General features: G+C 42.9%; 2 protein-coding genes across 2 annotated transcripts; both read left to right on the top strand.

Annotated features, from left to right (window-relative positions):
* The first annotated feature begins 2,652 nt into the window (after window positions 1–2,652).
* LOC109419272 (uncharacterized) lies at window positions 2,653–7,874 on the top strand. The gene is made up of 2 exons (XM_019693523.3): window positions 2,653–2,877; window positions 5,856–7,874. Exons 1-2 carry the CDS (start codon window positions 2,867–2,869, stop codon window positions 7,315–7,317), a joined length of 1,473 nt encoding a protein of 490 aa, XP_019549068.3. The 5' UTR covers window positions 2,653–2,866; the 3' UTR covers window positions 7,318–7,874.
* Window positions 7,875–16,828: 8,954 nt separating this feature from the next.
* Window positions 16,829–19,196, top strand: LOC134291905 (uncharacterized). The gene has a single exon (XM_062860303.1). The coding sequence runs from the start codon at window positions 17,904–17,906 to the stop codon at window positions 18,723–18,725; it is 822 nt and encodes a 273-aa protein (XP_062716287.1). The 5' UTR covers window positions 16,829–17,903; the 3' UTR covers window positions 18,726–19,196.
* Window positions 19,197–26,341: the final 7,145 nt, after the last annotated feature.

The raw sequence follows: 26,341 nt of genomic DNA, 5'->3' as shown, positions 1-26,341 counted from the left end.
CACATCAAATAGCGGAATTATAAAAGTGAACAAAATAAATGTCAAAGGGATAAATCAAATCGTGGCTTTTTTGATAGTCTGTAAACGTTGGGTAAGATTATAAGTGAAGAAGTGGTCAAAATCTTCATATAAAGCATTGTCCAGTTAGAATCCGGACGCAAAGGATAATTTATTGTGACGCTCTCAATGATCATCATCATATTTTTTTTACATCAGTCTGATCATAAACAAGTCCTCTATTGATGGTGAATATTTCATCGATTTTCTTGCTACGAGTGAAAAGTTATTTCAGATTGAAGACAAGTGAAGGAAAAAAATCTTGCACAAACACGCTGAAAATTAAGCGTGGTCAGGTACGACAATCGCGAAAAATGTTAATGTCTCCATAACCATTATGTGTGATGTGCACAGATGTTGTTAACCATGCCATGAGGAAGTGCCCAAGGAAGATTGAAGTTTATGTTCATGGATAAATCTGCTTGGAATTCCAAGATTTGCCAGGAAGTTCGAGCTCTGGACATCGTTTTCTCACATCACGATTTTGACACCAAATGTGTACAAAGAATCGCGTGCTGCTTTTCAAAAATGCACACAAGGGATCTGTAGAGGTTTGAGCTAACTTGGTGAGCTATCACGACAGCCTGAGATGTGTAGGGGTGTCATCACTGTTGGATAGTGTTTATTAACGAAAAAACACTCAAATTTCGCTTCTTTGGAATTCACTGAATAGCCCTTAATTTCGCAAGAAGAGAAATATTTGGCAAAGTTTCTTTGGAATCCTAATCAGATTGGTAGAGGGTCTCAGGACACTACCGTGATGACCTGATTGTTAAACAAATCCGCCGAAGGGGTTGATGTTAAAATTTACTATCATTGTGCAGATTTTTAAGGAAGTAATCACGGAAAAAATGAGAAAATGTATTAAAAATTAAATTAAATAATTTTAATGATATTTTTCCATGAAACTACAGTAAATTATCTTTGTTTTGAGGGCTTCACCTTTTCTGTTTGTTATTCCACCTCTGAGATATAAGTGATTATCTGCGTCCGGATTCTAACTGGACAATGCTTTATGCAAGAGAACAAAATCGTGACCAGAGCGATCTCATCAAATCACACCATTTCAGATTCCTGCGGTGTAAATATATAGTAGGATGGAACAACGTGGGACAAATATAATTTGATCGCATCAACACCGAATAAAGTTTTTTCAATCTTCAATCTCCTTTTATTTCTAAAGTTATTGCTCACAATTTGGGTGTGGCTGGTCGAGCCCTCGCTCTTGTCATTGCGATTGAAATTTGAATGGAAAATTTTCATTTTCTGCTTTTCTCGTAAGGAGGTCAAATTTCACATGAATCGTGTTACCAATGATACTAAAATATAGCCTAAAGTGTGCTAAAAAAACTTTTCGAGGATCACAAAGTGATCTGTGATTGTGAATAAAGTCAACCTTCTTCATGCATTAGCTGACGCTCACCCCGCTGACGTAGTGAATAGAATGGGGTCATAAAGACCCCAATGCACGACTAGGGGTAAGGTGGTCAAGCAGTCAGCTGACTTCGGAATATGTATCATCAATAAGTTTCCCAAATCGATGAAAGCACGGGGGTGCTAACCCTCAGATTTGATTACCGAAGTCGGTAAAATTTTACTGGGTTTTTGAACAGCAGAGTTAAGTCGGTAGACGATTGTGAGTACCGAAAAGTCGGTAACACTTAAAATTTCGATCTGTCAAACAAATACTGAAGTAGTCAGTAATATCTGGTACACGTTACTGTCTTTTTCGGTACTCTTAAATTTTATTTGATTGGTCTTGCTGAGTTTTTTAGTTCCGGAAAACTAGTTTTTTAGTTCCGGAACTAGTAATAGTATTTCGGAATCGGAAGTGATTAAATAGAAGTGAACCAAATTCGTGCATGCGACACATAAAATCGCAGCTTTTTCAAAAATTTGCCGAACGGTTAGCAAGAAAATAGCTTCAGATCAAATTGATATTCGGCTTTTTAGGGAACTCGATGAACAGTTGACAAAAACATAATCTAAGACCATATTTGAGACAACCGGAATCGGTTCCAGGTGTCCCGCCGGAAGTGGTCAAACGTAAAATTGAACAAAACCCATGTAAGCTGCACATCAAAACCATTTCAGATTCCTGCGGTGTAAATATAATGATACTAAAATATAGCCTAAAGTGTGCTTAAAAAACTTTTCGAGGATCATAAAGTGATCTGTGATTGTGAATAAAGTCAACCTTCTTCATGCATTAGCTGACGCTCACCCCGCTGAGGTAGTGAATAGAATGGGGTCATAAAGACCCCAATGCACGACTAGGGGTAAGGTGGTCAAGCAGTCAACTGACTTCGGAATATGTATCATCAATAAGTTTCCCAAATCTATGAAAGCCAAAATTGTTGCTTTTTGAAAGTTAAAATTGTGCTTTTCTATATAAAGTGATTCAGGAACATTTTGGCTAACGTCGACGCAAAGATCATGAGTACATTTTCGACGAAAAAGGCACTATCATCACTAGGTGGATTAATCTGGTTTTTTTACGCTCGGTATGGACAACAGGACAATCCTTGAAATAAATGTGAATAGAAAAAAAAAATGTGTGCGATAACCACAAACCGAAAATTTTTATTGCGGTAACGGGCTACAATCACGGGCAAGCTTACGATACCAAACAAACGGAATCATGTGCTGCGTTACGCGAGAGTCGTATATATAAGCTGCATGGATTGCTATCAAATGTTCATAAGGTTCACAGTGGTTGTTCGGTTGAAAGTGCAAAGTCTAGGTATTTGCGATTTAGATCTGCTCTAAGCAGTTGTTGGTTCGGAAACGGTGAATAGTTCGATAGATAATGTCACACAGGTGAGGCAAGTCATGCAGTAGTGATTAGAGTATAAAAGGCTATTCCCGCAGACAAACCTAAGTTATCCCTTAAAGGATGTGGACAACTTTTTTGCATAGTGTTACTTATAGCTTTTGACCCAGTGGGTGGATTTTCAAAAAGAAAATGTTTTTATCAAGGGGATTAGTTGTGCTCAGTGAATCAAAATTCAACCATCGCGCAACAATAATGACAATGTAGCAACCTGTATTTGTTGCGACAAAACAACCCATGCGACATAAGTTTGTCCCAACTTGAAAATAATGGGATTAACATCGTACACCACGCCTTGCATTGCGATTTTCGAACGGTAACTTCGAGTCGGTAAACACTGCAACTCTGGTGAAGCTCTATCATCAAACAGTTTCGACTTTGGGTTAGGAATAATTGATTATTCACGAGTTGAAAAGTACGCAACAAATTCAGCTTCCGTTTTGTCTGCAACAAAAAAATTCGAGATCATGTCATTATCTGTCAACAGTAGGGATAAAGACTAATCGTCGCACCTTCTTTGTTGCTTGTTTTGTGCCTCTTTTGTCTGACAATTCTCTTCACTGGGTGCTATCATATGCATACATATATGGAGATTATGTTATGCTAGAACATTTTGGAGATATAGCTGCAAATGTAGTACACACCACTTGTTCTTCATTCGATTCCGCGTTTTATTTCTATGCACATGTGATATATTTCAATGGAAATTGCACAATATTCTTTGTTTGGGTTGGGGCTGTTAGATAGAAATGTCTTATGTCCTTTTACAGCTGTAACATAGATCTCCAGGTTATCCAAAACGTCCAGAAGTTTTGAACTTTGTCTACTGAATACAAATAGTTGTGTTCACTTTTTAAATCACTTGAACTTGCTGAATTACATTCAAATATACATTTTGAAACATGAAATGATGGTAGTCATGACCTGGTGATGTTCTAGGCAACTTAAAATAGCTCTGGAGTTCTGATTGTAAAGCCTTTACCTGTAATACTATATCAAACTAATGTATGAATGTCAGAACTGATTTCATTAGATCCATACATGTAAATCAGAGTATGAAAGACTAACTGCACATCAATGGCGATACCTTAGGCCATCCAAATCATTCTGGAGTTAAGGCCTTTATATCTACACCTGTAATAACGCATCGGATGCATTTCAAACTTGGTATAGTGCGTTTTGATAGTCATATAAGAACAGTTGAATCATATGATACTTGTATACACATCATAGAGGCATCCTGGATCATCCGAACTATTCTGAAGTTGAGAAATATGGTTTGAATTTGAAATGGTATATCAACAGAAGTGCACAAGAGTTTGCCCATTTGAAGCCATGGGAGAGAAGTTTCCAGAGCATCAGAGATATCTGAGGTCACCTTTCAGTATTATGTGGTTAAGGCCTTCAGATCTACACTCGTAACAAAGCATCCTGCACGTTCAAAACTTGGTGCAGTGTGTTTCAGTAGACATAAATGATAAGTTCGACCATATATCATATGACTTGAGGTTTTTCTAGATCATCCAATCTGAAGCTAAAATATACGGTTTTTCATTTGAAATGACCTATCAAGTGCACTTGTCAGTATTTATCTCATTTGATTCAAACATAGAATACAAGTAGTGGAGATAAATTTTCAGCACATCAGCGATATCTGAAGCCTCATTTTTTATATTATATGGATAAGGCCTTCAGATCAACGCTCGTCACAAAGCATCGGCTACACGTTAAACTCACTATAACGCGTTTTGAAAGTCATAGAAGATCAGTTGATTCATGTGATAATTGAATATACATCTTAGAAGCTTCCCGGATCATCCAAACTATTCAGAAAATGAGACATATAATTTGCATGTGTAATGGTCTATCAAAAGAAGTGCAGAAATATCAGAATGCTCATTTGATTTATAGATGTAATGCTAATAATGGGAGACAAATTTCTAGTGCGTCAGGGATATCTGAGGTCACTTGGAATAGCATATGGTTAAGGCCTTCATATCTACAACCCGTAGCAAATCATCGGCTTAGGCTCGTGCATAAGAAAGGAAGGCAAGGGAGGGGTTTTTCTTAGGCGGAGTGCTTGCTATGCTAGTGATTCCGTGAAATAAAAATGGCCTCCAATACACTTTGAAGTTTGGGTTACGATATCTGCACACTGTAGCCCTGTAGCATGCTTTGAATGTAAAAAATATTCGTTGAATGTAGTATATACTGCTGATGGAGCCTCAGTGTATAACTATATTGCTTTTGGTACATTCATGAGTTATTCCAGGCATTCCCAACTATTCTCGAATTAGGACTTTCAAGGTCTACAGGCTCTACTATTGTTTCACTTCACTCTATCGGCATAATTCTTTCACGATTGTGTCTGTTGCACTTTATACTATTATGTGTTGCTATTTGAGAGTCCACTTATATGCCAGTGCTCTCATCGTTGCAAAATAAAAAGAGAGTGAAGATGAAATGTGAGCGATCCAGCAAGAAAAGCACATGCTGCTCTGTCACTTTTGACACATTTGACTGTGAAGCTAGGTGTGAAGGCAAAAACGGACGGTTTTTGGGAGTGTTCGTGGCACGATCGTACGAAACCGTCGTGTTCGATAAGGAAATGCACGCACAATAAAGAGAATTTAAGGACAATCGTCTTGAAATCCCGTTTCAACAGTGCATCAGAACTTCAGATGCACAAATCTCAAAAAGCATGCTTCAAACAACAGTGCATTTTATTATTCTGTTCTTGCTCACTTGTAATAAGCTTAAAATAAAAAGCTCAGGTGCACTGGTTCTGTTCATGAAGAGATGTGTGCTTTCGAAATCGTGAGTAGGTGCCAAAGTCGGCCATTGTAACGGCCATTTTGGGAATTCTAACAAGTCTGTCCTTAGTCTTCATTGGATATAGAGTATTTTAAAGTGTAAAATCAGCTCACAGTCTAAATGAAGCATTTTCAATTATTTTGTACTACAGGTCTACATCAAAACAGATTCCTCGAATCGAAAATCGGAGTAGCAAGAATGTCTACAACGTGCTCCTCGTCGGAGAAACGGGATCTGGAAAGTCGACTCTTATCAACTACCTGACCAACTTCTTTCGCGGCGGGACACTGCAAAGCCTGAAGATTGCGATCCCCTCACCGCACTATCGTGCTACGGAGGGTTTTGCACATCATGAAAATGATCTTGATGATGCCATGAAGAGCAAAACCGGAAAATGTACGTTTTACAATTTCTCATTAAATGGAACACACTACGCCTTCATTGATACCCCAGGCCTAAGTGACACAAGTGGACGAAATAAGGACGCTGAAAACATATTGAAAATCATGGATGTCGCTGAGATGTCTGGAACGATTGCAGCCGTTATGCTTGTAATAAATGGAACTGTTTCTCGAAGAACCGCGACTCTGACAAGCACAATCAATATGATGAAAAGCTCTGTACCAGATGTTCTGCTCAAGAATCTTGTGGTAGTTCTCACCAATTGCTCTGCAACTAGCGCAAATTTTGATGTTGGTGCACTAAGCCCTTGGATAATTGCGGAAAAAAATAAGTTCTACATGAACAACAGCGCTTTGAGTAAACCTATGACATTTTGGATGGATGATGAGGAAAAATTTGATGAGATCGAGCGTGATTGGAAAAAGTCCATGCGAACATTAGACAAGATGGTGAAGCAAATTACTCAGCTTGGACATGTAACATCTAATGCATTTGGGGAAATGCGTACAAAGAAATCTGAGATCAAAGCAGAGCTCAACGCCCATATGAGTGACATGAAGAAACTCAATGCTTTACGAAATAAACTAACTGATCTGCAACATGCCGAAAACGTTGCTGCTAATGCTGTTTCATCGTATTCAAATTACAGGAAAAATACAGAAGTAGAATATGTGGAAAATAAGCCCACTCCGTATTATAATGTCATTTGTAGAATACATGGTACTGTTTGCTGCCTCAACTGTGAACGTAATGGATTTTGGCCAATGACATTTTGTAGTTACTTTGTTGGCCTCAGTCCATGCAGAAACTGTGGCTGCGGCATTGGGGATCATTTCGACGCTCAATATGAACCAGTCAAAAAAACTAAAACTGTTGAAACGATACTGGAAGAAACCAAGCAACTCTATGATCAAAGTACACACCAGCGAGCTATGATTCGAGGCCAATTGTGCAACCTCAGTGGAGATCTTGACTTCCTGGAGAAAGAAGTAGACGCAAAAATACAGAAAATTATCGACAATTGTAGGGCACTTCAAAAAATATGTTCTCAGTTTAACTTTTCCGACGAGTTGGCAAGCACCATAGCCGCCTTAAAAGCCGACGCTGGCTCTTTAACCAATTTGGAAGTCAAAGCAGATGCTTTAGCGAAGATAGCAAGAATTCAGAGTTTCACGACATCACTCAGCACGAAACCAGGTGGAAAATGGTAACCTCCAAGTCGACTATGGAGATCATCCCCTCTATGCTGACACAACTCTGCGATCCATTGTGAAATGTAACGAGCTCGGCAAAACAACTGCGATGAAATGGGTATTATGGTTTTATTAAATATAATATTTAACTTCAGGCAAACAAATTAGTTTCATTTGTTAAATATCCGAAATTCATTAATCGAAGCCTGCCAAACCTTTTACGGTCGCCAGCCACAGGTGGTACTCCATACCACAGAGAACAAACGTTTAAGCTCGAACAAAAATACGCCGAAACCGTGTGTAAAGGATTTAAATGTACCTCAACGCCACCAACGGAGACTGCTCCACTTATAAAGTCGATTTGACCCCACGATGGCAGTGTTCATCGTTAAATTACACTAGCCCACAAAGCGACACGAGCGCCAAACGGCTAAAAACGGCGAGCACTGGAAACAAATATGACAACACAACAATGTAAGTGGTGAGACAATAGAGCTAATAAACTATAGAGGAAGAATGTCGCTGGCGTCGTCGCCGCAACATCTCTTGCTGGCGAAGATAGGCAGGGATATAAGCACCGACGAAATATAAGTGTCGAAGCGAAAAAGTATGCAGTTTGACAGATAGATACCCGACATGTTTCCGAGCGAGAACAAAGGGAACACCAGCGACATTCGTCCTCTATAGTTTATTAACTCTATTGGTGAGACGCTAGCGCCGCGCAATGGGAGCATAACCACATACTCTGAAACTCGCTCTGAAATGACCGTTACAAAGTTTTACACAAGGCAGAAAGCGAAGATAGACGTCTGTTCTCTGTGTCCATACATACTCAGATTCAATTTCGCTGTTCGGTAAAAATTTTGCTGGAAAAACAACCGGTTTTCGGTAAAGTTGGCCGTGTTTACAAGATTTCGGTACTTTTATTATCGAACTATTGGTAAAATGGTTATCATCTGCCAAAAAAAATACAGTACGTACTGTAAAACATAGTACCGTAAAACGGGGTAACTTTGATAGTTTTCCAGCGAATTTTCTTAATATTTTCCATGTAACAGTATCCCCCTTGTTTTGCAATTGAAATATCCTATAATCTTGAATATTTAAGGTGACTTCAGAGAAGAGAAGGGCAACTCAGAACATACCAACCACACGAAAAGTGATAAACTTTAGGCGTGAAAAATCGACTCGATTTATTTTGTTTCTGCCCAATTCGTTTCCATCGTGTATAAACGTCAAAACAACTGCATGGCTCAAAGTGTATTGATTACTCTCAGGTATAATCACAAATAATGAACAAATGACGTCACCGATGATAATTATTCTTATTTTTCGAAATTTTGTTTCATTGAGAGCATATCAATTGTTGTTTCAACCACTTTTGCAATAATATGGTAGACGTACCAAAGATGGTTTTTTAAATTTCAAACCGTTATAAAGCATATTAATGGAGTTTTGCCAATTTTTCTTGAATTTCACAATGATATTATACACATTCTCACCACTATTGTATCGCGTACCCTATTTACGGTTTTAAGGGATAGGCAAACTCGACTGTGTACCCGAAATACATTGTACACGGAACCAGAAATCAACCCAAATATAGGTTCTTTTCACTCATATCGGCTCTTCCGTGCGAGAACCCAAATTTGGCTATAGACGTAATCACGTTCAAATGTATGCGTGCCTTTTTTGTAGATGTAGTTGTGAAACTTCGAGGAAAATATTTGCACTCTTGCCCCGGACGTTAGTTTTATCATTATTTACCCGTTTTACCCAATTCGATTGGGTAATATTTGCATATGCAATCTGAATAGCCTTTCAATCGGCGTGCACTTTTGTGTGAGGAAAAATTTGTGCTAGTGTTCGTGTGTTGAAATGTCACTTATCTCTATAGGCCTTTTCATGTGACGGATCCGTGCATGCATTTGTTTACAAATCTTGAACAACAGCTGCTAACACGAACGTGTCATCTTCATACACTGAAAAACAAGAGAACCCAAATTTGAGTATTTTTAAACTCACTTTTGAGTTCTTTTTTGCATCCTGTTTCATTCGCTCTCTTTATTGTTGTCAGAGAGTGAATAGCAAAACAACCCAACTTTGAGAGTTCGATGCGGGAAGCCAAAATTGAGTAAGTGGCACAGTACCGAAAGTTGAGTAATTTTAACTGACGGTTGAGTAAAAAGAACCTTGACTTTAGGTACTTTGGCCGTATACGCCTAAATGCAAACTACCTACCTAAACATCGACTCCAGCAACTCAAAATTGGCTTCCCGCACGCAACCTCGAAGTTGGGTGGAATGAACTCACTTTTGGGTACTTTCGTTTTTCCGTGTAGAAGAACTGTCAAACGCCCGAAAAATCAGCTGATTTAAGACGTCACATGAAAAGGCCTATACCGCGTTAAAGCTCTGAGTGGGTAGTTTACGCACAGAGAACAGACGAACATGCTCGAACAAAATTGCTTGAAAATCTTGTGTAAAAAAAAAAAAACAAGCTCAGTAGCGACATCGACGGTGACTTTCCCACTTAATAACTTGTTTCGACACCATGATGGCGTTTTCTAAAGAAATATTTCACTAGCGCACCTTTAAATTTTCCTACCCAGATTCTGAGCTGTATTTGCTCAAATAACAAGATGTTTATGATTATTTCATTAATCCAGCTACAAAATTTGAGCAATCCATTGATAATTAGTTTCATTATTTTCAATTAGAAACAAGTTGAACAATAATTTAATTTTCGTTTTCCAAGTGGTGGTTTTCCACATTCTCTTGGTGGAATTATACTAGGGTGCACACTTGGTGGCACTAGCGCCAAAAGGTAAAACAACGGCAAATTTTTACCCCGATTCGAAATTTGACAGCGCCGCGTAATGGCCACATTCCCAGTTATTTCAAAACAACCGTTGCAATGCTTTACACAATAGCACTACATGAGCTTGGACGTCTGTTCTCTGTGGTTTACGTTAGATCCCGGCAGAAAATTGCAACCCATCACAAAGTTCTTTCTACCTAGCGTTAACTTTCGAAGTACCCTAGTGGGTTGAAATAAACCCACTTTTGCTTAAACGGCAAAAAAACCCAAATTTGGCTTCTCGTACGGACATTATCGGCTAGGTAGCTGCTTCTCGCTTTGTTTTTGACAACATTGCGAGCGGGAGAGCGAGGAAACAACCCACTGCTGGGTAAAAAGTTTAAGCGGTTTACTTATTTTTGCGTTCGTTCACGTATTTTTTAGGTTAACTGTTTTTTCCGTGTACTTGTTGCGGAACTGGTTCCCGGATTGTGGGCACTCGCGACGGATAGTGACCTTTGGGAGTGGTTTACCACCGAAACGAAACGCGACGAAGAACTAGGGCACGTGACACCGTACTGAGGGTACTCGGATATTTATTGATAGCGATAGAGATATCGATGTGCACGGTTTGGTGGACTGTATTCAACTAAAATGGTCTACTGATCCTAGTGATCAGTAGGGAGAGCTACAAGTAGTGTGGAGAGTGTTCTTACAATAGATATTCGAGAGTGAGTTGAGTGTGTATGTACCATATAGTAACCTATGCCTTAACAGTAGTTAAACACAATCTTTTTGCGAATCCGTTTTTTGAGTTGGTGTACCTGCCTCCGAAATACTTTGTTCTTTCGTGTCAACACGGTTGAAATTTTCCGTGTAAAAAGTATGACTTCAACCGCTAGGTGTCGCCACAGAGAACAGACGTCCAAGCTCATGTAGTGCTATTGTGTAAAGCATTGCAACGGTTGTTTTGAAATAACTGGCAATGTGGCCATTACGCGGCGCTGTCAAATTTCGAATCGGGGTACAAATTAGCCGTTGTTTTACCTTTTGGCGCTAGTATCACCAAGTGTGCACCCTAGTATAGTTCCACCAAGAGAATGTGGTGGTTTTACTTGGAAAACTAAAATTGAATTATTGTTCAACTTGTTTCTAATTGAAAATAATGAAACTAATTATCAATGGGATGCTCAAATTTTGTTGCTGGAGTAGTGAAATAATCATAAACATCTTGTTATTTGAGCAAATACAGCTCAGAATCTGAGTAGGAAAATTTAAAGGTACGCTAGTGAAATATTTCTTCAGAAAGCACCATCATGGTGTCAAAACAAGTTTTTGAGTGGGAAAGTCACCGTCGATGTCGCTACTGAGCTTGTTTTTTCTTTACACAAGATTTTCAAGCAATTTTGTTCGAGCATGTTCGTCTGTTCTCTGTGGTGTCGCGACCAACAGCATGAAATATTTATCAATTTTTGACTCCGCAGATGACCTTCTCTTCTCTGGTGACTTTTAGTTTTTCATATGAGCGAGAATCAGATTTTCATTTTGGGGTAACTTTGATAGTGCCTTGAAAATCACATTGAATCTTAAAAAATAATCACAGATTGAAATGGAGTATGAACATGAGAGAAGCCTCGTGGAATATATCAAATAGAATTTTTATATCAAACCATTGATTTTTACTAAATTATATATATAAAATGAGTTTGGAAAGTACTGAGTGAAAAATACAGTGAATTTAGCTAGCATTACTAGACCACTTCAGACGTCTGTTCTCTGTGATGAAACCCCAATGGCATTGCATACTTTTAGGCGTTTATCGGTGTATGGAGATTTATGTCCCAATTTATTATACAAAATTGCTTCCATTTCGTAAAAACACACTTCGTTAAGAGATTCAATGCCGGATCTACTACTATGATGGATCTAACGAGAATGAGAGTCTATTTATTGAAAAATTAGTTGAAACAGATTGTTTGACGGGGTTGACAAATGACAAAAATAAACACAATTTTTATTTTTTTACCAAAAACTTGTACATAAACTAGGTTTTAATGAGAATACGTCTAAGATGAACTTGAATATGTATAGAATTAATCTACGTTTGCCTTTTTCTTAACTGATTGAAGGAATTATAGTTATAAGATAAATTGTACAATACCTGCCGCACTATCAAAGTTACCCGCATTATCAAAGATACCCCGTTTTACGGTATCGGACAGTCGGTGAATCGTTCACATAATTACCGAAGTATTCTCAATTTAGTTGAAAATCGGAGTTTTCGACTAGTGAAGTTGGATTTTTCTTCAAATCTATGCGTCGGACCTAACTTCGGAAGTGATGCGCTGTATAGTAAACCTGGTCCGCTATATAGCGCACCACTTCCGAAGTTAGGTCCGACGCACGGATTTGGAGAAAAATTCAACTTCGCTAGTCGTAAATTCCGGATTTCAACTGCACGGAGAATACTGTAAAGCGTTGAGCAAAGATGTCAAAACGTCATGGCGTAGTAGAGCAATGTCCCAATAAATTTTCTTTTGTGTTCAGTTGATGTGTGTTGAATTGTGAAGCTACTAGAAATCAAACGTCATCGAGCAGAAAATTATGTTCGCCGTTACGAAGGAAGCATTCTTATGTCAGATCTGGCCATCATAAAGGAAATAATTAACTTTGCCTTCCAGCATCTTCAAATGCATCCGGCTTTCACCTTTCATTCAACACCAAACGATTAACAATCCATTTTGTTAAATACCGCTCACGCTAGAAGCCAATGCGATGATCAAGTACATCTAGCACCAGTTATGTGGTTTAATAAATCAATCTTGTAAGTTTATATAAAAATGTGGCGATAAATGAACAATAAATTATAATGATTTTATTGAGGTTATGTCTTATTTATTTCCAACATTTCCGAAAATCTGTAAAACCATGCGATAGTAAATAAAAAATTACCGAAATTCTACGGCAATTTACTATTTCTTATTACCGGAGAAATTCGGTAGTTTTTGACAGCTTATCAAAAATTAAAGTACCGGACGTTCGGTACTCGATTTGATTACCGAACGGGTTACCGAACGTTCAGCTGTTGAGATTTCGGTAAAAAATTACCGAATACTGTAAAAAAAATCAAGGTTTGCGGTAAGGTAAACTGGCACGGTTAGCCGATAAGGCATGCCGTATGAAACTAGAGATCCTAAGACTGAGCGAAATCCGTTGGCAGAACTTTAGAGAACACAGATTGGCGTCGAGTAAAATTCTGCTATACTCTGGTCTACGAGGTCAACATGGTCCTCGTCACCGTGAAGTTAGGAAACAAACTCAGCGCTCACGCCCACGTTGCGCTCATGAAGTGGGAACCTATTAATTGTAGTCAGAATCAGATCCAATGTTACGCCCCAACCGATTCTGTCGAAATGCAAGACAAAGAGAACTTTTACAGCCAACTGAAGCCTGTCGTGGAGAATCACTATCCTCATCGTGACGAAAAATCAAATTCACCACATCTGCATCAGCCGAAAATGAAGACGGAGCCTTCTTAATGTAAGGAACAAACGTAGCGCCAACATTGCGTCTGACTTTCATCTCCTAATTGGCGAGATCTGGCTGCGTGGAGCGTGGATCCATCGACAGGAGGAGAAAATTGGGCGCCAATTCAACTTACGCCGACTGGAAGACGCTACGGTGAAAAGGTCCTTCACCGAGGAGCTAAAGAACCGTGCTGCGGATGGGTCGGAAGGTGGAAGCGTAGAAGATCAATGGAGCGCCATCAATCAATGAATTCTTAAGAACGCCTTCATCGCCATACCGGCGAGAATAGTTTGGGTGAGCTACGCATCCGGAGAAAGCAGTGGATCACATATGATATTCACCTGCAGGAAGATAGAGGAACGCCAAAACCGCGATAGAGCGAGCGAAAACACGAGGAGTCAAAGCCGTAGTCCGTCAGCGCTATTCGGCTCTCGAGAAGGAAGTGGAGCCACAGAGAAAGTGGTGGAGCGCTCATGTAGACGGGACGAAAGAGCCTGCACACCAAATTTTTTGGAGTGCTTCCAGCACAAAAAAAAATCAGCAATATAAATTGCTGAATTTCAGCAAAAAATTGCTGAATATCAGCACAATGTTGCTGATCAACTGTCAAAATTGCTGGATGATGCAGCAAGTTGAAAAGTAATTGCCGATACTCAGTAAATTCGTATTGCTGAATGGAATGAGCACAAAAAAAATCAGCAAACTTTGCTGAATACCAGCAAACAAAATTTGCAGTGTGGGCGGACTCCCTAGCCGATGAAGGCGAGAAAGTCGCAAACACTGGCGACATCCACCGGTGGATGAATTCTATGATGTCCGTGAAAGACACGTCTGGACAGAAATTGACCGACGGGGATGACCAGTTAGCAGTTTGCAGTGGCCCTACCAACGGAAGAGTAGCTTGGTGCAGCTACAGCGGCCGTTCGCTCGTTGCAAAATGTGATTTGGGCCATGTTCGTTTCATGATTGTTATGCTTATGTTTGGATTTTATGTTGACAGGGTTGCTTTTTATGTTGATGCTTGCTTGCAGAGCGACGTTACTGAACGGCTTCGTCACAAAAGGGCGAATGCGCTCGCCTGAGCAATCACAAAGCAATTGCTTCGTGCTGCCTGGAACGGTAAAAAGGCCGCCCTGCCGGGTAATAGCGGGTAAGGGCTGAAAACCGGCTCCTTACAGAGTGTCCTTAGCGCGGTACAGCTCTTCCATCGCTTCGCGATCTTGTTCTTCCTGCTAGCGCTTCTCTAACCGGAAGACTGAGTTCTGCCTGTTCCGCGCCTGTCTATAACGTGCCTCATTCGCTCTCGTACGGTGTTGCAGCATTCTCGCCCATGCTGCATTCTTCTCGTTTTTCAACTGTTCACATTCGCCGTCGTACCAGTCGTTTCTGTGATTCGGAGTCGCGAAGCCTAGTGCTGTAGCCGAGGTACTACCTATGGCGGATCGGATGTCCCTCCAGCCATCTTCAAGTGTAGCTGCGCCAAGCTGCTCTTCCGTTGGTAGGGCCACTGCTAACTGCTGCGCGTAGTCTTGAGCCACTTCTACGTTACGCAGCTGCTCGATGTTGAGTCGCGGCGTTCGACTTCGACGCGTGGTGATAGCTGTCGAAAGTTTTGAGCGCATGCATACAGCGACTAACTAGTGATCCAAATCTATATTCGCACTGCGGTATGTGCGGACATTATTGGTTATATCCGAGAAGAATTTACTGTCGATTAGTACGTGGTGGATTTGATTTTCTGTTTGTTGGTCGGGTGATCTCCAGGTGGCTTTGTGGATATCTTTGCGGGGGAAGAAGGTGCGTCGGACTATCATACCGACAACGATTTTCACGTCACGCGGCGAGCAACCATCGTATGTTTGCTCTAACTGCGCGTAGAACGCTTCTTTCTCTTAAGTGTAGAATTAGCATTTAAGTTAAAATACACGTTAATACAAAAAAAAGCTTCTTTCTCGTCATCAGGTCTCCCTTCGTGTGGACGTTGATGATGCTATAGTTGAAGAAACGGCCCTTAACTCTTAACATGCACATCCTTGCGTTGATCGGCTGCCACCCGATCACATGTTGTCCTGTTCCTATAGTTCATTGGTGGTGCCACAGCTTTGGTAGAAGTTAGCCGCTCGATGCCCGCTTTTCCACACTTTCTGTCCAGTCCAACAAAGTTCCTGCAACGCCACGATGTCGAAGTTGCGGGGATGTAGTTCGTCGTAGATTATCCTGTCACATCCTGCGAAACCTAGTGACTTGCAATTCCATGTTCCAAGTTTCCAATCGTAGTTCTTATTTCGTCGCGTGGGTCTTTGCCGATTGTATCGAGTCGTATTTTCTCCTATGTTATTCGCAATGGGGATTTTTACGGGTGGCTTATTGGGCCTACGCCAACACTCCTGTCTCGCCGGAGGGCCATCGTGCCAGTTCTGTTTAACGTCCCAACCAACACTGGGACGACCACGCTGATGGGGCTACCACCTTGGATCTAGCTGGGCGTGGTGCAGCGTTTCTTACTCAGCCGCTTGTAACCGTTTGGTTACAAATTGTAGATTTTTGTTTTGTATTAAATGTTGTTTGTGTCGGACCCTTCACGTTTCTTGTGTAAAACCAGCAGAGATACCACAGAAGTGATAGGGTTAAGTGCCGCTGTGAATGTATTCGTCTGCTACCAATTATGTAACATGGCTGAACTAATGAGCAGGCAGAATACACAGAGAATGACGGAATGTGGGAAATTGGGATTTTAACGGCCATTGCCCAAATTAGGCAGCTTTTGCCAATAGGCGTCCGTGTGCTGTGGATGTGGTTTTTATTAGTGCAGTGGTAAAATTCGGTTTAAGAACCCCCCCCTTTTCCTAGCAGGAGCTAGGCTGTGCTTTGGGGAAGAAGACCGTTCAGGTAATTTGAATACCCTGCACAATACTGCCGTAATTCTGCAAAGTGACGTAAGCGACATTGATGGTTTTTGCTCATTTTTTGGTTATATTGCATAAAATTCTTGCTCATCCCCTAAGTTTCTTTCCATAGATGATAGATTACGACTAGATCTTGCATTTTAATACATCAGGCATACCACAGTGTTATTTTTACACCAGATATTATACATAATATACCAAAAAATATCGACATTTTGAATGGCGCTTACGTCACTTTGCAGAATTACGGCAGAATAGTCAGAAACTATTTTAAAATATACGTCCCCAAATAGGACCTCTTTTGTTGGACCTTTTAATAGGTCTCCGTCCAGCACACGGGTCGGCCCGCGAAGCCGTAAGGCTTCCGTGCCTAACTCGACAAGGAGTTTTGCCGTCCTTTTCCGGATGGATCCTCAGGCCGAAGGCCTTAATCGTTAAGGAGGATTTCCCCTCTCGGCCGTCCAAGGTGGCCATGCCACGGCCGGTCGATAGCGTCTAAGAGGGAAGACGCCTGCATCCCCCCCCCCCCCCCCCCCAGCAACGCCCGCTGGTCCCGTCGGCCGAGTACCGGCCTAGACACCGCTCGCCTTGCCATCCGGCGAGATTTCCGGCCGCACAGCTCGACTGGAGTCGCTGTGTCGGCCACCGAACCCACCACCATCAAGCAGCAGCGGTATGTACCGGTACCACCGAATAGATTAGGTCACACATTAACAAATTTACACTAAATTATTATTACACAGAACAACACGCACACGCCACAATTAGGATTTTAATAAATTATATCAAGAAACGTTAAAGATCTATGTAGTGTTTTTGTATCGCGAAAAGCCCTTGATTACCCAGTAGCTAGCCGACCCTGGGATTGCCGGAATCTCTTGTGTCCTGAGTCGGCCCGGCACTGATTAGTTGTCGATTCGTTTCACTTGGCACCCAGCCAAAAGTCCGCGAAAGGTAATCAAGGGACCGAAGTAGCATACAAAAATCTAACGATTTTTGCCGACGGGAGGTGGCAGGGATACGTGCTTGCACGTATGTCTCGCCCCTTACGCACTATCTTCACTCACTTGCGAAATCTGTGATAAGACGAAGCTTTTGCTTCAAAAGAGGTCCTGAGCACATCACGGACACATTTGCTCTTGATTTTCGTTTTTTCCGTACTAAAATTCGTAGATGTTGGCAAATTTTGTGTTTCGTGATCCGTTTATGCATTGTCCATCATAATCATAATTGAACTTTACTTTCTATGCACAATCACTAAGACAACAGAAGCGCACAATTTATTTTAATCCGTTTGTTTTGTTTCGTCACTATGTTTTTCCATTTCATTTTACCCTACTGACCCACAACACACGCAGATTCTCATACACAATGACTCGCAAGCGACGAGCAAAGGCTGAAACCAATTATAATCCAATCAATTGGCAGCCGACGACGTACGATGCGGACGAGTCGGACTTAGAGGAATGGCTCGAAATGCCTCGTCCGTTGCTCTCGACGCATCCTAACTACCCGCTAGAGGAGTTAGAGCTGGACCTCGAAGAGACTTTGCATACCATTCGGGAGCAAAGGACTTCGGGGGTGATGATGCCAGCAGACGTCATAAAAATCAAGCGAATCATTTACCTTTTCATGCGTGACATGAACATCGTCACATGCGATGTAAATTCTCGCTATTTGCCCCCCAGCGCGACATGCGAGTATAGGGCGCCGGAATCAGAACCAGAGGAAGAGATCGAGTTGATCATCCCTAGTTCCGATTCCGAAGACAACGAAATGTCCTTCAGCGAGCCCGAATCTGATTCGGAAGACCAACTTCAGGTCGAAATGGGAACGGAAAGGAGCCCTGTGTCACGCTATTCTTCCGGTTATTTCTCTCCCGATTTTGACACCAGTAAGTCGGTGATTCAATCTTCCAAAATTCCCCGAGACTTACCTGGTAAAGCTTTCCAATCTTCAAAGTCACAAACTTCGAACCCCGAATCCCTCCGAAAGCAGACCCGGTCGTTCAAGATCCGGAAAAAGGCCAACCTAAATCTTCGAGCGGAACCTACGGCCAAAGAACTGTGCAGCGAAAACCTAACTTCGATCTTGGAACCCATCCCTTCTTTGAACAATCCCAGTTCCGGACGCACACCTGGAACCACCCAAAAGGTCTTTTCTTTCAACAAAAAGAAGAAGAAACACTGCTAAACTTTAAACTCAACAAGTGATTTTATTTTTCTTTTGCCGTTCACTTGCAATTATTCGGCAGTTTGCCTTCAACCCGGCGAGGTGCGGGAGTTATCACCTTTCCCCAGTTGCCGGCGGCAGACATCGCTGGATGGAAGTGGTCTGTAAAAGAGTAAATGAACCGTTTTTAACAATTAAATAACACCGAAGGACTATGGTTTGTTAGTCGATTGTGTTAGTTGTTATGAGAATCATTAGCGGTTAGTCCTTGATTAGTCGGACCGACGGATGAAAGACTCCGATCGGTCGTGAAAAAAGGGCTAGCATGCAAGTAAAAATAGATCCAACTTACCATGATTTATCTTCGGGGATCCATACCGGGGTTGGCAGGACCGGCGGAAAATGCGAGGTATTGAGCATTTCACCTCATTTTCCCCACCTGCAGAACTGCCGGGAGGGGATCGCCCACTTTGCTTTAATTGGCCAATCTAAAATAAACATCAATCCCCTGAGATAGGTTGATGATCCTACAGTGTACACTGAACTTACCTGATTGCATCTTGCTCCGCCAAGATGGTCATCACGGTCCCGGGATATTATGGGTTGGCAATGGACCAATCTTTCTCAACAAAGATTGCCGTCACATTGGCCAAAAACCCTGGAATGAGTAAAATTCATTCACCTAAAATGAAAGACACACACATATGAAGGTTCTCCTTCGATATGTTCATATACGTACGTACTTACCTATTCATTACAAGTCGAAACAGGCCACTTTTAGACTTTACCACTTCGAATCTTCTCACGACTGCACAGTATAAACATAAACATAACGAACAATAGAGGTTGCTAATGATTGAAATCTGTCTCTTTCTGGCTCACATATGTTTTCATCAGGAAACAGTTTCCTGATGAAAACATATGCGAGTTAGAAAGAGACAGATTTCAATCATCAGCAACCTCTATAGAGATGCTGTGTCAGTCCACTTTGACAGATTCATGACGTTTCGCAAACTGTCACTGTTGTGTCAAACAGTTTGCCCGCCGGCGAATCAATCCCGCCTGGGGATTCGGCCGTGCAGATCGAATGTGATCTAATGTGTTGTAAATATTTTGTAAATAGGGTTGTAAAATTGTTTTTCGATGCGCATCAATGTAAATATTAATTAAGAGTTGTCTACCCATAATACGGGATGTTTTAAAAGATTTTATATTATTTTGTGTACATATTTTGCATGTTTTAATTTATTTCATTTTTCAATTTTAAACTGTTTATTTGTGCACGTACGTAAAGTTGATTTTAGCATATTTTATTATTTATATTTTTAATTTGTCGTAAAGTTTAATTATGATACCGCGCGGTAGTAGTATAAGTAGATTTTTTTAATTTGTTGTTGCCTTGTTTTGTAAATATTTTAATGTTTGTTGTACATCCACGAACCGATGGCGGCCGAAGATGACTTGAGAGAGTAAATTGAAAAAAAAAAATGCAAAATCTCTTCGTGTTTTCGCATTTTTTCATCGGGGTGGTGGATAGTGTAACCGTTTGGTTACAAATTGTAGATTTTTGTTTTGTATTTAATGTTGTTTGTGTCGGACCCTTCACGTTTCTTGTGTAAAACCAGCAGAGATACCATAGAAGTGATAGGGTTAAGTGCCGCTGTGAATGTATTCGTCTGCTACCAATTATGTAACATGGCTGAACTAATGAGCAGGCAGAATACACAGAGAATGACGGAATGTGGGAAATTGGGATTTTAACGGCCATTGCCCAAACTAGGCAGCTTTTGCCAATAGGCGTCCGTGTGCTGTGGATGTGGTTTTTATTAGTGCAGTGGTAAAATTCGGTTTAAGAACCCCCCCCCCCCTTTTCCTAGCAGGAGCTAGGCTGTGCTTTGGGGAAGAAGACCGTTCAGGTAATTTGAATACCCTGCACAATAGTCAGAAACTATTTTAAAATATACGTCCCCAAATAGGACCTCTTTTGTTGGACCTTTTAATAGGTCTCCGTCCAGCACACGGGTCGGCCCGCGAAGCCGTAAGGCTTCCGTGCCTAACTCGACAAGGAGTTTTGCCGTCCTTTTCCGGACGGATCCTCAGGCCGAAGGCCTTAATCGTTAAGGAGGATTTCCCTATTGGAACCAGGGAACGGCCTTAGCAGAGTGGCAACAACAAGACACGTCGGAATCGGTAGAAAAACTCGGACAACCGGGAGGATTGCTTTCACACGTGTGTATTTAGGTTAAGACTTGGAAAGAATGACAAAGAATAATAATAATGACAGTACAATAAGTTTGTTCTCTATCCCTGTGACTCGAGTTGTTGATACGGTCCAGTGCTTCAGCGCTCCCTGGTACTGGTAATGCCAACACTCCTCCTCGCTGATCACTGGATGTCTTCATTGGCCTTCTGGACACACAGCGAGCTTCTCCGTAAACAACTTCATCTTCATAGCGCCGAGGGGTTTCGTAAAAACGTCTGCAACCATATGTTCTGACGGGCAAAATCGTAATTGGATGACCCCACGACTACAGAGATCCCTGGCGTGGTAATACTTGGTATCGATGTGCTTACTCCTTTTGTTTTGCCGCTCCAGTGATACAAAGTCGATGCAACTGCGATTATCTTCGTATAGAACTGTCGGTTGTCGTTGAGCATGTCCAAGTTCTGCCAACAGTCTTCGGAGCCAGGTCGCCTCTTGAGCTGCTTCAGAAAGAGCGACGTATTCGGCTTCCATCGTCGACGTCGCTACGCACGCTTGCTTCCGACTAGCCCAACTGACACTCGCCTTGCCTAACTGGAATAGGAACCCGCTAGTGGATTTCCGGTCGGTTGTATCACCAGCCCAGTCCGCGTCGCTGTACCCAATCATCTCTAAGCATTTCGAACGATCGCTGTCCAACTTCAGTTGATAGTCCTGGGTCCCGAGTAAATATCGCACAACACGCTTTAGCTCTAACCAGTCTCTTTGTGTTGGGCTATTGGTCTTGCGGCTCAAAATTGAGACTGCCGCTGAAATGTCTGGTCGTGAGTTAGTCGAAATATAGAGTAGAGCGCCCACCAATTGGTGATATTGTTTGTTGTCTGGAAGCTTCTCTCCGTCACCACAACGAAAGTATCCTGGATCGATCGGATATCTCGAAGGCTTTGCATCCGTTAGCCCGAATCGATCCGCTACCTCACGAATTAAACATTTCTGACTCAGCATGTACATCCCCTTAGCGTCCTTTGAAACGTTGATTCCGAGAAATTGTTTTATCTCCCCGAGAGAAGAGATCTCCAGATGCTTTCGCAGGGCTTCCTCGACAGCTTCGATGTGATCTCCATTGCGGCACACCAAGATCATGTCGTCAACATATATTAAAAGGTAAATCCACTCACCGTTAGACAGTTGCATGCTGAACAGGCAAGCATCCGCCTCCGATTGCTGAAATCCGAGTCCGATGAGCACCTTCTTGATTGTCGCATTCCAGACTCTCGCGGCTTGCTTTAGTCCGTAAATGCTGCGGTCCAGTTTACACACTAGCTCTTCTTTGCCCGCTACACTATATCCAGGTGGTTGGCGCATAAAAATGTCTTCTTCGAGCTTCCCGTTCAAATATGCATTCTTAACGTCCACGTGTCGCACTATTAGTTTCTTGTGGCCAGCTACCGTCAGTAGCACCCTCAATGTTTGTTGTAAGGCAACAGGCGCATGCACTTCATCAAAGTCTTCACCGTAGCGTTGTTCAAAGCCCTGGGCTACCAGGCGAGCTTTGAACCTCATAACTTCACCATTTGAGTCCTTCTTTTGCTTGAACACCCACTTCGATCCGATTGCTCGGCGTCCTGTTGGCAAAGGAACGAGATGCCACGTACCTTTTGCCATAAGCGATTCATATTCGGTGTCCATTGCCTTGAGCCACTCTTTCTTATTTTCACTTTTCAACACTTCCTTATAGCCCCTTGGGTCACGCTCCTCAACCTTTGCCCGAACTTTTGCCACGCCCACCACATAGTCATCAAGTTTCTTCGGCAAAGCACCCGCGGTGCTTCTTTTTGGCCTTGTAGCACTCACTTCATTCTCAGTTTCTTCGCCATATGGCTCTTTACAACTGAACACTTCATCTTCGGTATCCGACGAATCTTCATCTTCACTCACTTCTTCCATGTTGTCGCCGTCGTCGAACACCGGCACCGCCAACGATTCCGTTGAAGATGGCATCACTTCCGGTTTCTGCTCCTCCTGAGACTCAACACCGAGCTCAAGGAATTTCGCATCACGACTGATAATGATCTTCCCCGTACGCATGTTCAGGAACCTGTACGCCTTCGATCCACAGGCGTATCCGACGAACTTCAGCCTCTCAGCACGGTTATCCAATTTTCTGCGTTTTGCATCCGGAATGTGAACGTAAGCGTCACATCCGAACACCTTCAGCCCACTCAGATCCGGTTTCTGGCCGTTCCAGAGTTCCATCGGGGTCTTACCGACAGATCTTGATGGCATTCTGTTTTGTATGTACCCGGCAGTCGCAATTGCCTCGCCCCAATACCGTTTCTCAAGTCCGGCGTCCAGCAGCATGCACACCGCCATCTCCTGCAGGTATCTATTCCGGCGCTCAGCAACGCCATTTTGCTGAGGGGCATAACCGGCTGTGAGCTCCATCCGAATGCCTTCATCACTGTAAAACTGCTTAAGCTCCTTATTTACGAATTCGGCGCCTCGGTCCGAACGAATAGCTTGTGGTTTCCGGCCAAATTGGGTTTCGACCATTTTTACGAAGCTTTTGATGCAGTCTTTTGCCTCGCTCTTTTCCTTCAGCAGATACAGTACTAGGTACCGACTGAAGTCATCAATCAGCACCATAAAGTATCTGTTGCCGCCTGGGGTGACTGTTGACATTGGGCCACACAAGTCCGTATGAATGAGCTGCAGAGGTTGAGTGGTCTTGCGCTCAGCTTGCTGAGGAAATGGTGGACGAGCAAACTTTCCTTCAAGGCAGCACTCACAAGGAATCTTTTGCCCACAATCGACCAGCTTCATTCCTGTCGCCAACTGCTCCTTCAAAATCCGATCGAGAACCGCTGGATCACGATGGCCGAATCTCCTGTGCCAAGTGTGCTGACAATTCATCGAATGGCCTCCTTTGGACACCGCCGCACATTCCTGGTCCTTCAGAACATACAGCCCACCATTACGTTCACCTAACGCCACCACTTTCTTCGTTTTGTCAATAATTTCAACAACATTCGGCTTGAACAGCACGTCATAGCCGTTGTCCGTAATCTTACTCACTGAAATTAGTCCACTATCGAGTTCTGGCACATACAAGACGTTGTTCAGCCTAATGTCCACCGGCTGACCAGTGCCGTCCACACACTTTACACAACCACTTCCATGTCCACCAGATTTAGTATGATTCCCGTTTGCCATCATGACCTGAACACAATTAGACTCGTCCAGAGTGTCGAAAAAAGCTTCACTGTTCGCCATGTGGCACGACGCACCGCTATCAACGGTCCACGATTGTTTTCGCGTTGGTGACGACTGACTTACGTACCCCTCCTCCTGCACGAGAAAGCTCACCGGCTCCCTTTCGGTGTTCGTTACTTGTTTCGCCTTGAACTTGCTCGGATGACCGCTACTTGACTTGCTGCTCTTTGTAGATTCCGTTGCATGCTCAGTCGCTTTCGTCGCCCGCCACTTCCGACAATCCTTTTTGAAGTGCCCGGGCTGCTTACAGAAGAAACACGTCCTGTTTGACTTCTGTGTTTTGAGCACCTGTTCAGCAGTAGCACCGTCCCGTTCACATCGCTTGTGGAATTCATCCAAAAGCTTCGACTTTACGAGTGGCATTGTAATGTCAGCATCCGGTCGTGCCTCTAGTGCTGATGCTAGAAAGTGGTACGACTGCGGCATACTGCGCAGCACCATGGCCACCTTCAGCTTCTCGTCCAGGGTAAGACCAACATTCTGCAAACGACCAAACAACGTATCCATTTCCAGCAAATGTTTTTCGGCATCTCCGCCTTCCTGGAGCTTCGCATCACACAGCTTGATTAGCAGCGAGAGTTGAGAAGTGGTCGTTGACTTCTCGTGGTATCCTTTAAGCGCGTCCCAGACTTCACGAGCTGAATTACATTCCTGGATGAGTGTGTACTGGCTCGGTTCCACACTCAGAGCGATTGTTGCACGCGCTTTTCGGTCCGCCTTTTGCCAAGCGACCGTCTCCGGCTCGGGTTTAGCTTCATCCAAAACATGCCATAAATCTTCTCTTGTGAGAAGCATCTCAACCTCAAACTTCCACGTCGCATAGTTGTTGTTGTTGAGCTTGGCGAGGGTAAACTTCCCCACGTCTGCCATTCCGCTCCAGCACAATCAACAAACCGTCCCGACAAACCGCACACGCACGAAAAAACGAAAACAACGCCGTCGCGACGCCGCCGATACCGCCGCTACCACCGCGACAATCGACCAGAACAAAAACTTTCACTATTTTCGCGAAAAATACTCCGGTTTCCTACGATCCACCTCTGGGCCCGTAACCTATTGGAACCAGGGAACGGCCTTAGCAGAGTGGCAACAACAAGACACGTCGGAATCGGTAGAAAAACTCGGACAACCGGGAGGATTGCTTTCACACGTGTGTATTTAGGTTAAGACTTGGAAAGAATGACAAAGAATAATAATAATGACAGTACAATAAGTTTGTTCTCTATCCCTGTGACTCGAGTTGTTGATACGGTCCAGTGCTTCAGCGCTCCCTGGTACTGGTAATGCCAACATTCCCCTCTCGGCCGTCCAAGGTGGCCATGCCACGGCCGGTCGATAGCGTCTAAGAGGGAAGACGCCTGCATCCCCCCCCCCCCCCTCAGCAACGCCCGCTGGTCCCGTCGGCCGAGTACCGGCCTAGACACCGCTCGCCTTGCCATCCGGCGAGATTTCCAGCCGCACAGCTCGACTGGAGTCGCTGTGTCGGCCACCGAACCCACCACCATCAAGCAGCAGCGGTATGTACCGGTACCACCGAATAGATTAGGTCACACAGTAATAATAATTTACACTAAATTATTATTACACAGAACAACACGCACACGCCACAATTAGGATTTTAATAAATTATATCAAGAAACGTTAAAGATCTATGTAGTGTTTTTGTATCACGAAAAGCCCTTGATTACCCAGTAGCTAGCCGACCCTGGGATTGCCGGAATCTCTTGTGTCCTGAGTCGGCCCGGCACTGATTAGTTGTCGATTCGTTTCACGCTGAATGCCAGAACAGACGCTGTTTGAGCCGCACCTCCTTGGTGAACAGACACTCGGATCGTACCTCCTCAATCTAGCTGAAGTCAGAAGGACAACAGTGCCCAGGCTGCACTACCAGCTAAGCACACAACTCTTAGCTGGCGGTCTTTGTCATCGCTTGACCCGTGGAAGCATGAGGTAGGAACTTGTGAGGACCAGAGCTATGTTAGACGCTCTCCTTATCGACTCACCGTTTTGCAGCCCAAATGTGACAGCGCCGCGTAATGACCACATTGCCAGTTATTTCAAAACAACCGTTGCAATTCTTTACACAACTGCACTTCATGAGCTTAGACGTCTGTTCTCTGTAGCCATAGTTTGATCTACATAGTACGTTCCTTGTTTTCGT

The sequence above is a fragment of the Aedes albopictus genome, chromosome 3 (assembly GCF_035046485.1).
Source record: "Aedes albopictus strain Foshan chromosome 3, AalbF5, whole genome shotgun sequence".
Lineage (NCBI taxonomy): Eukaryota > Metazoa > Arthropoda > Insecta > Diptera > Culicidae > Aedes > Aedes albopictus.
The sequence above is the reverse complement of the archived record's forward strand: the minus strand, read 5'-3'. Positions and strand labels throughout refer to the sequence as shown.

What these genes read in the sequence shown, in the direction of transcription:
- LOC134291905 (XM_062860303.1), top strand. Translation starts at nt 17,904, where the DNA reads ATGACTCGCAAGCGACGAGCAAAGGCTGAAACCAATTATAATCCAATC.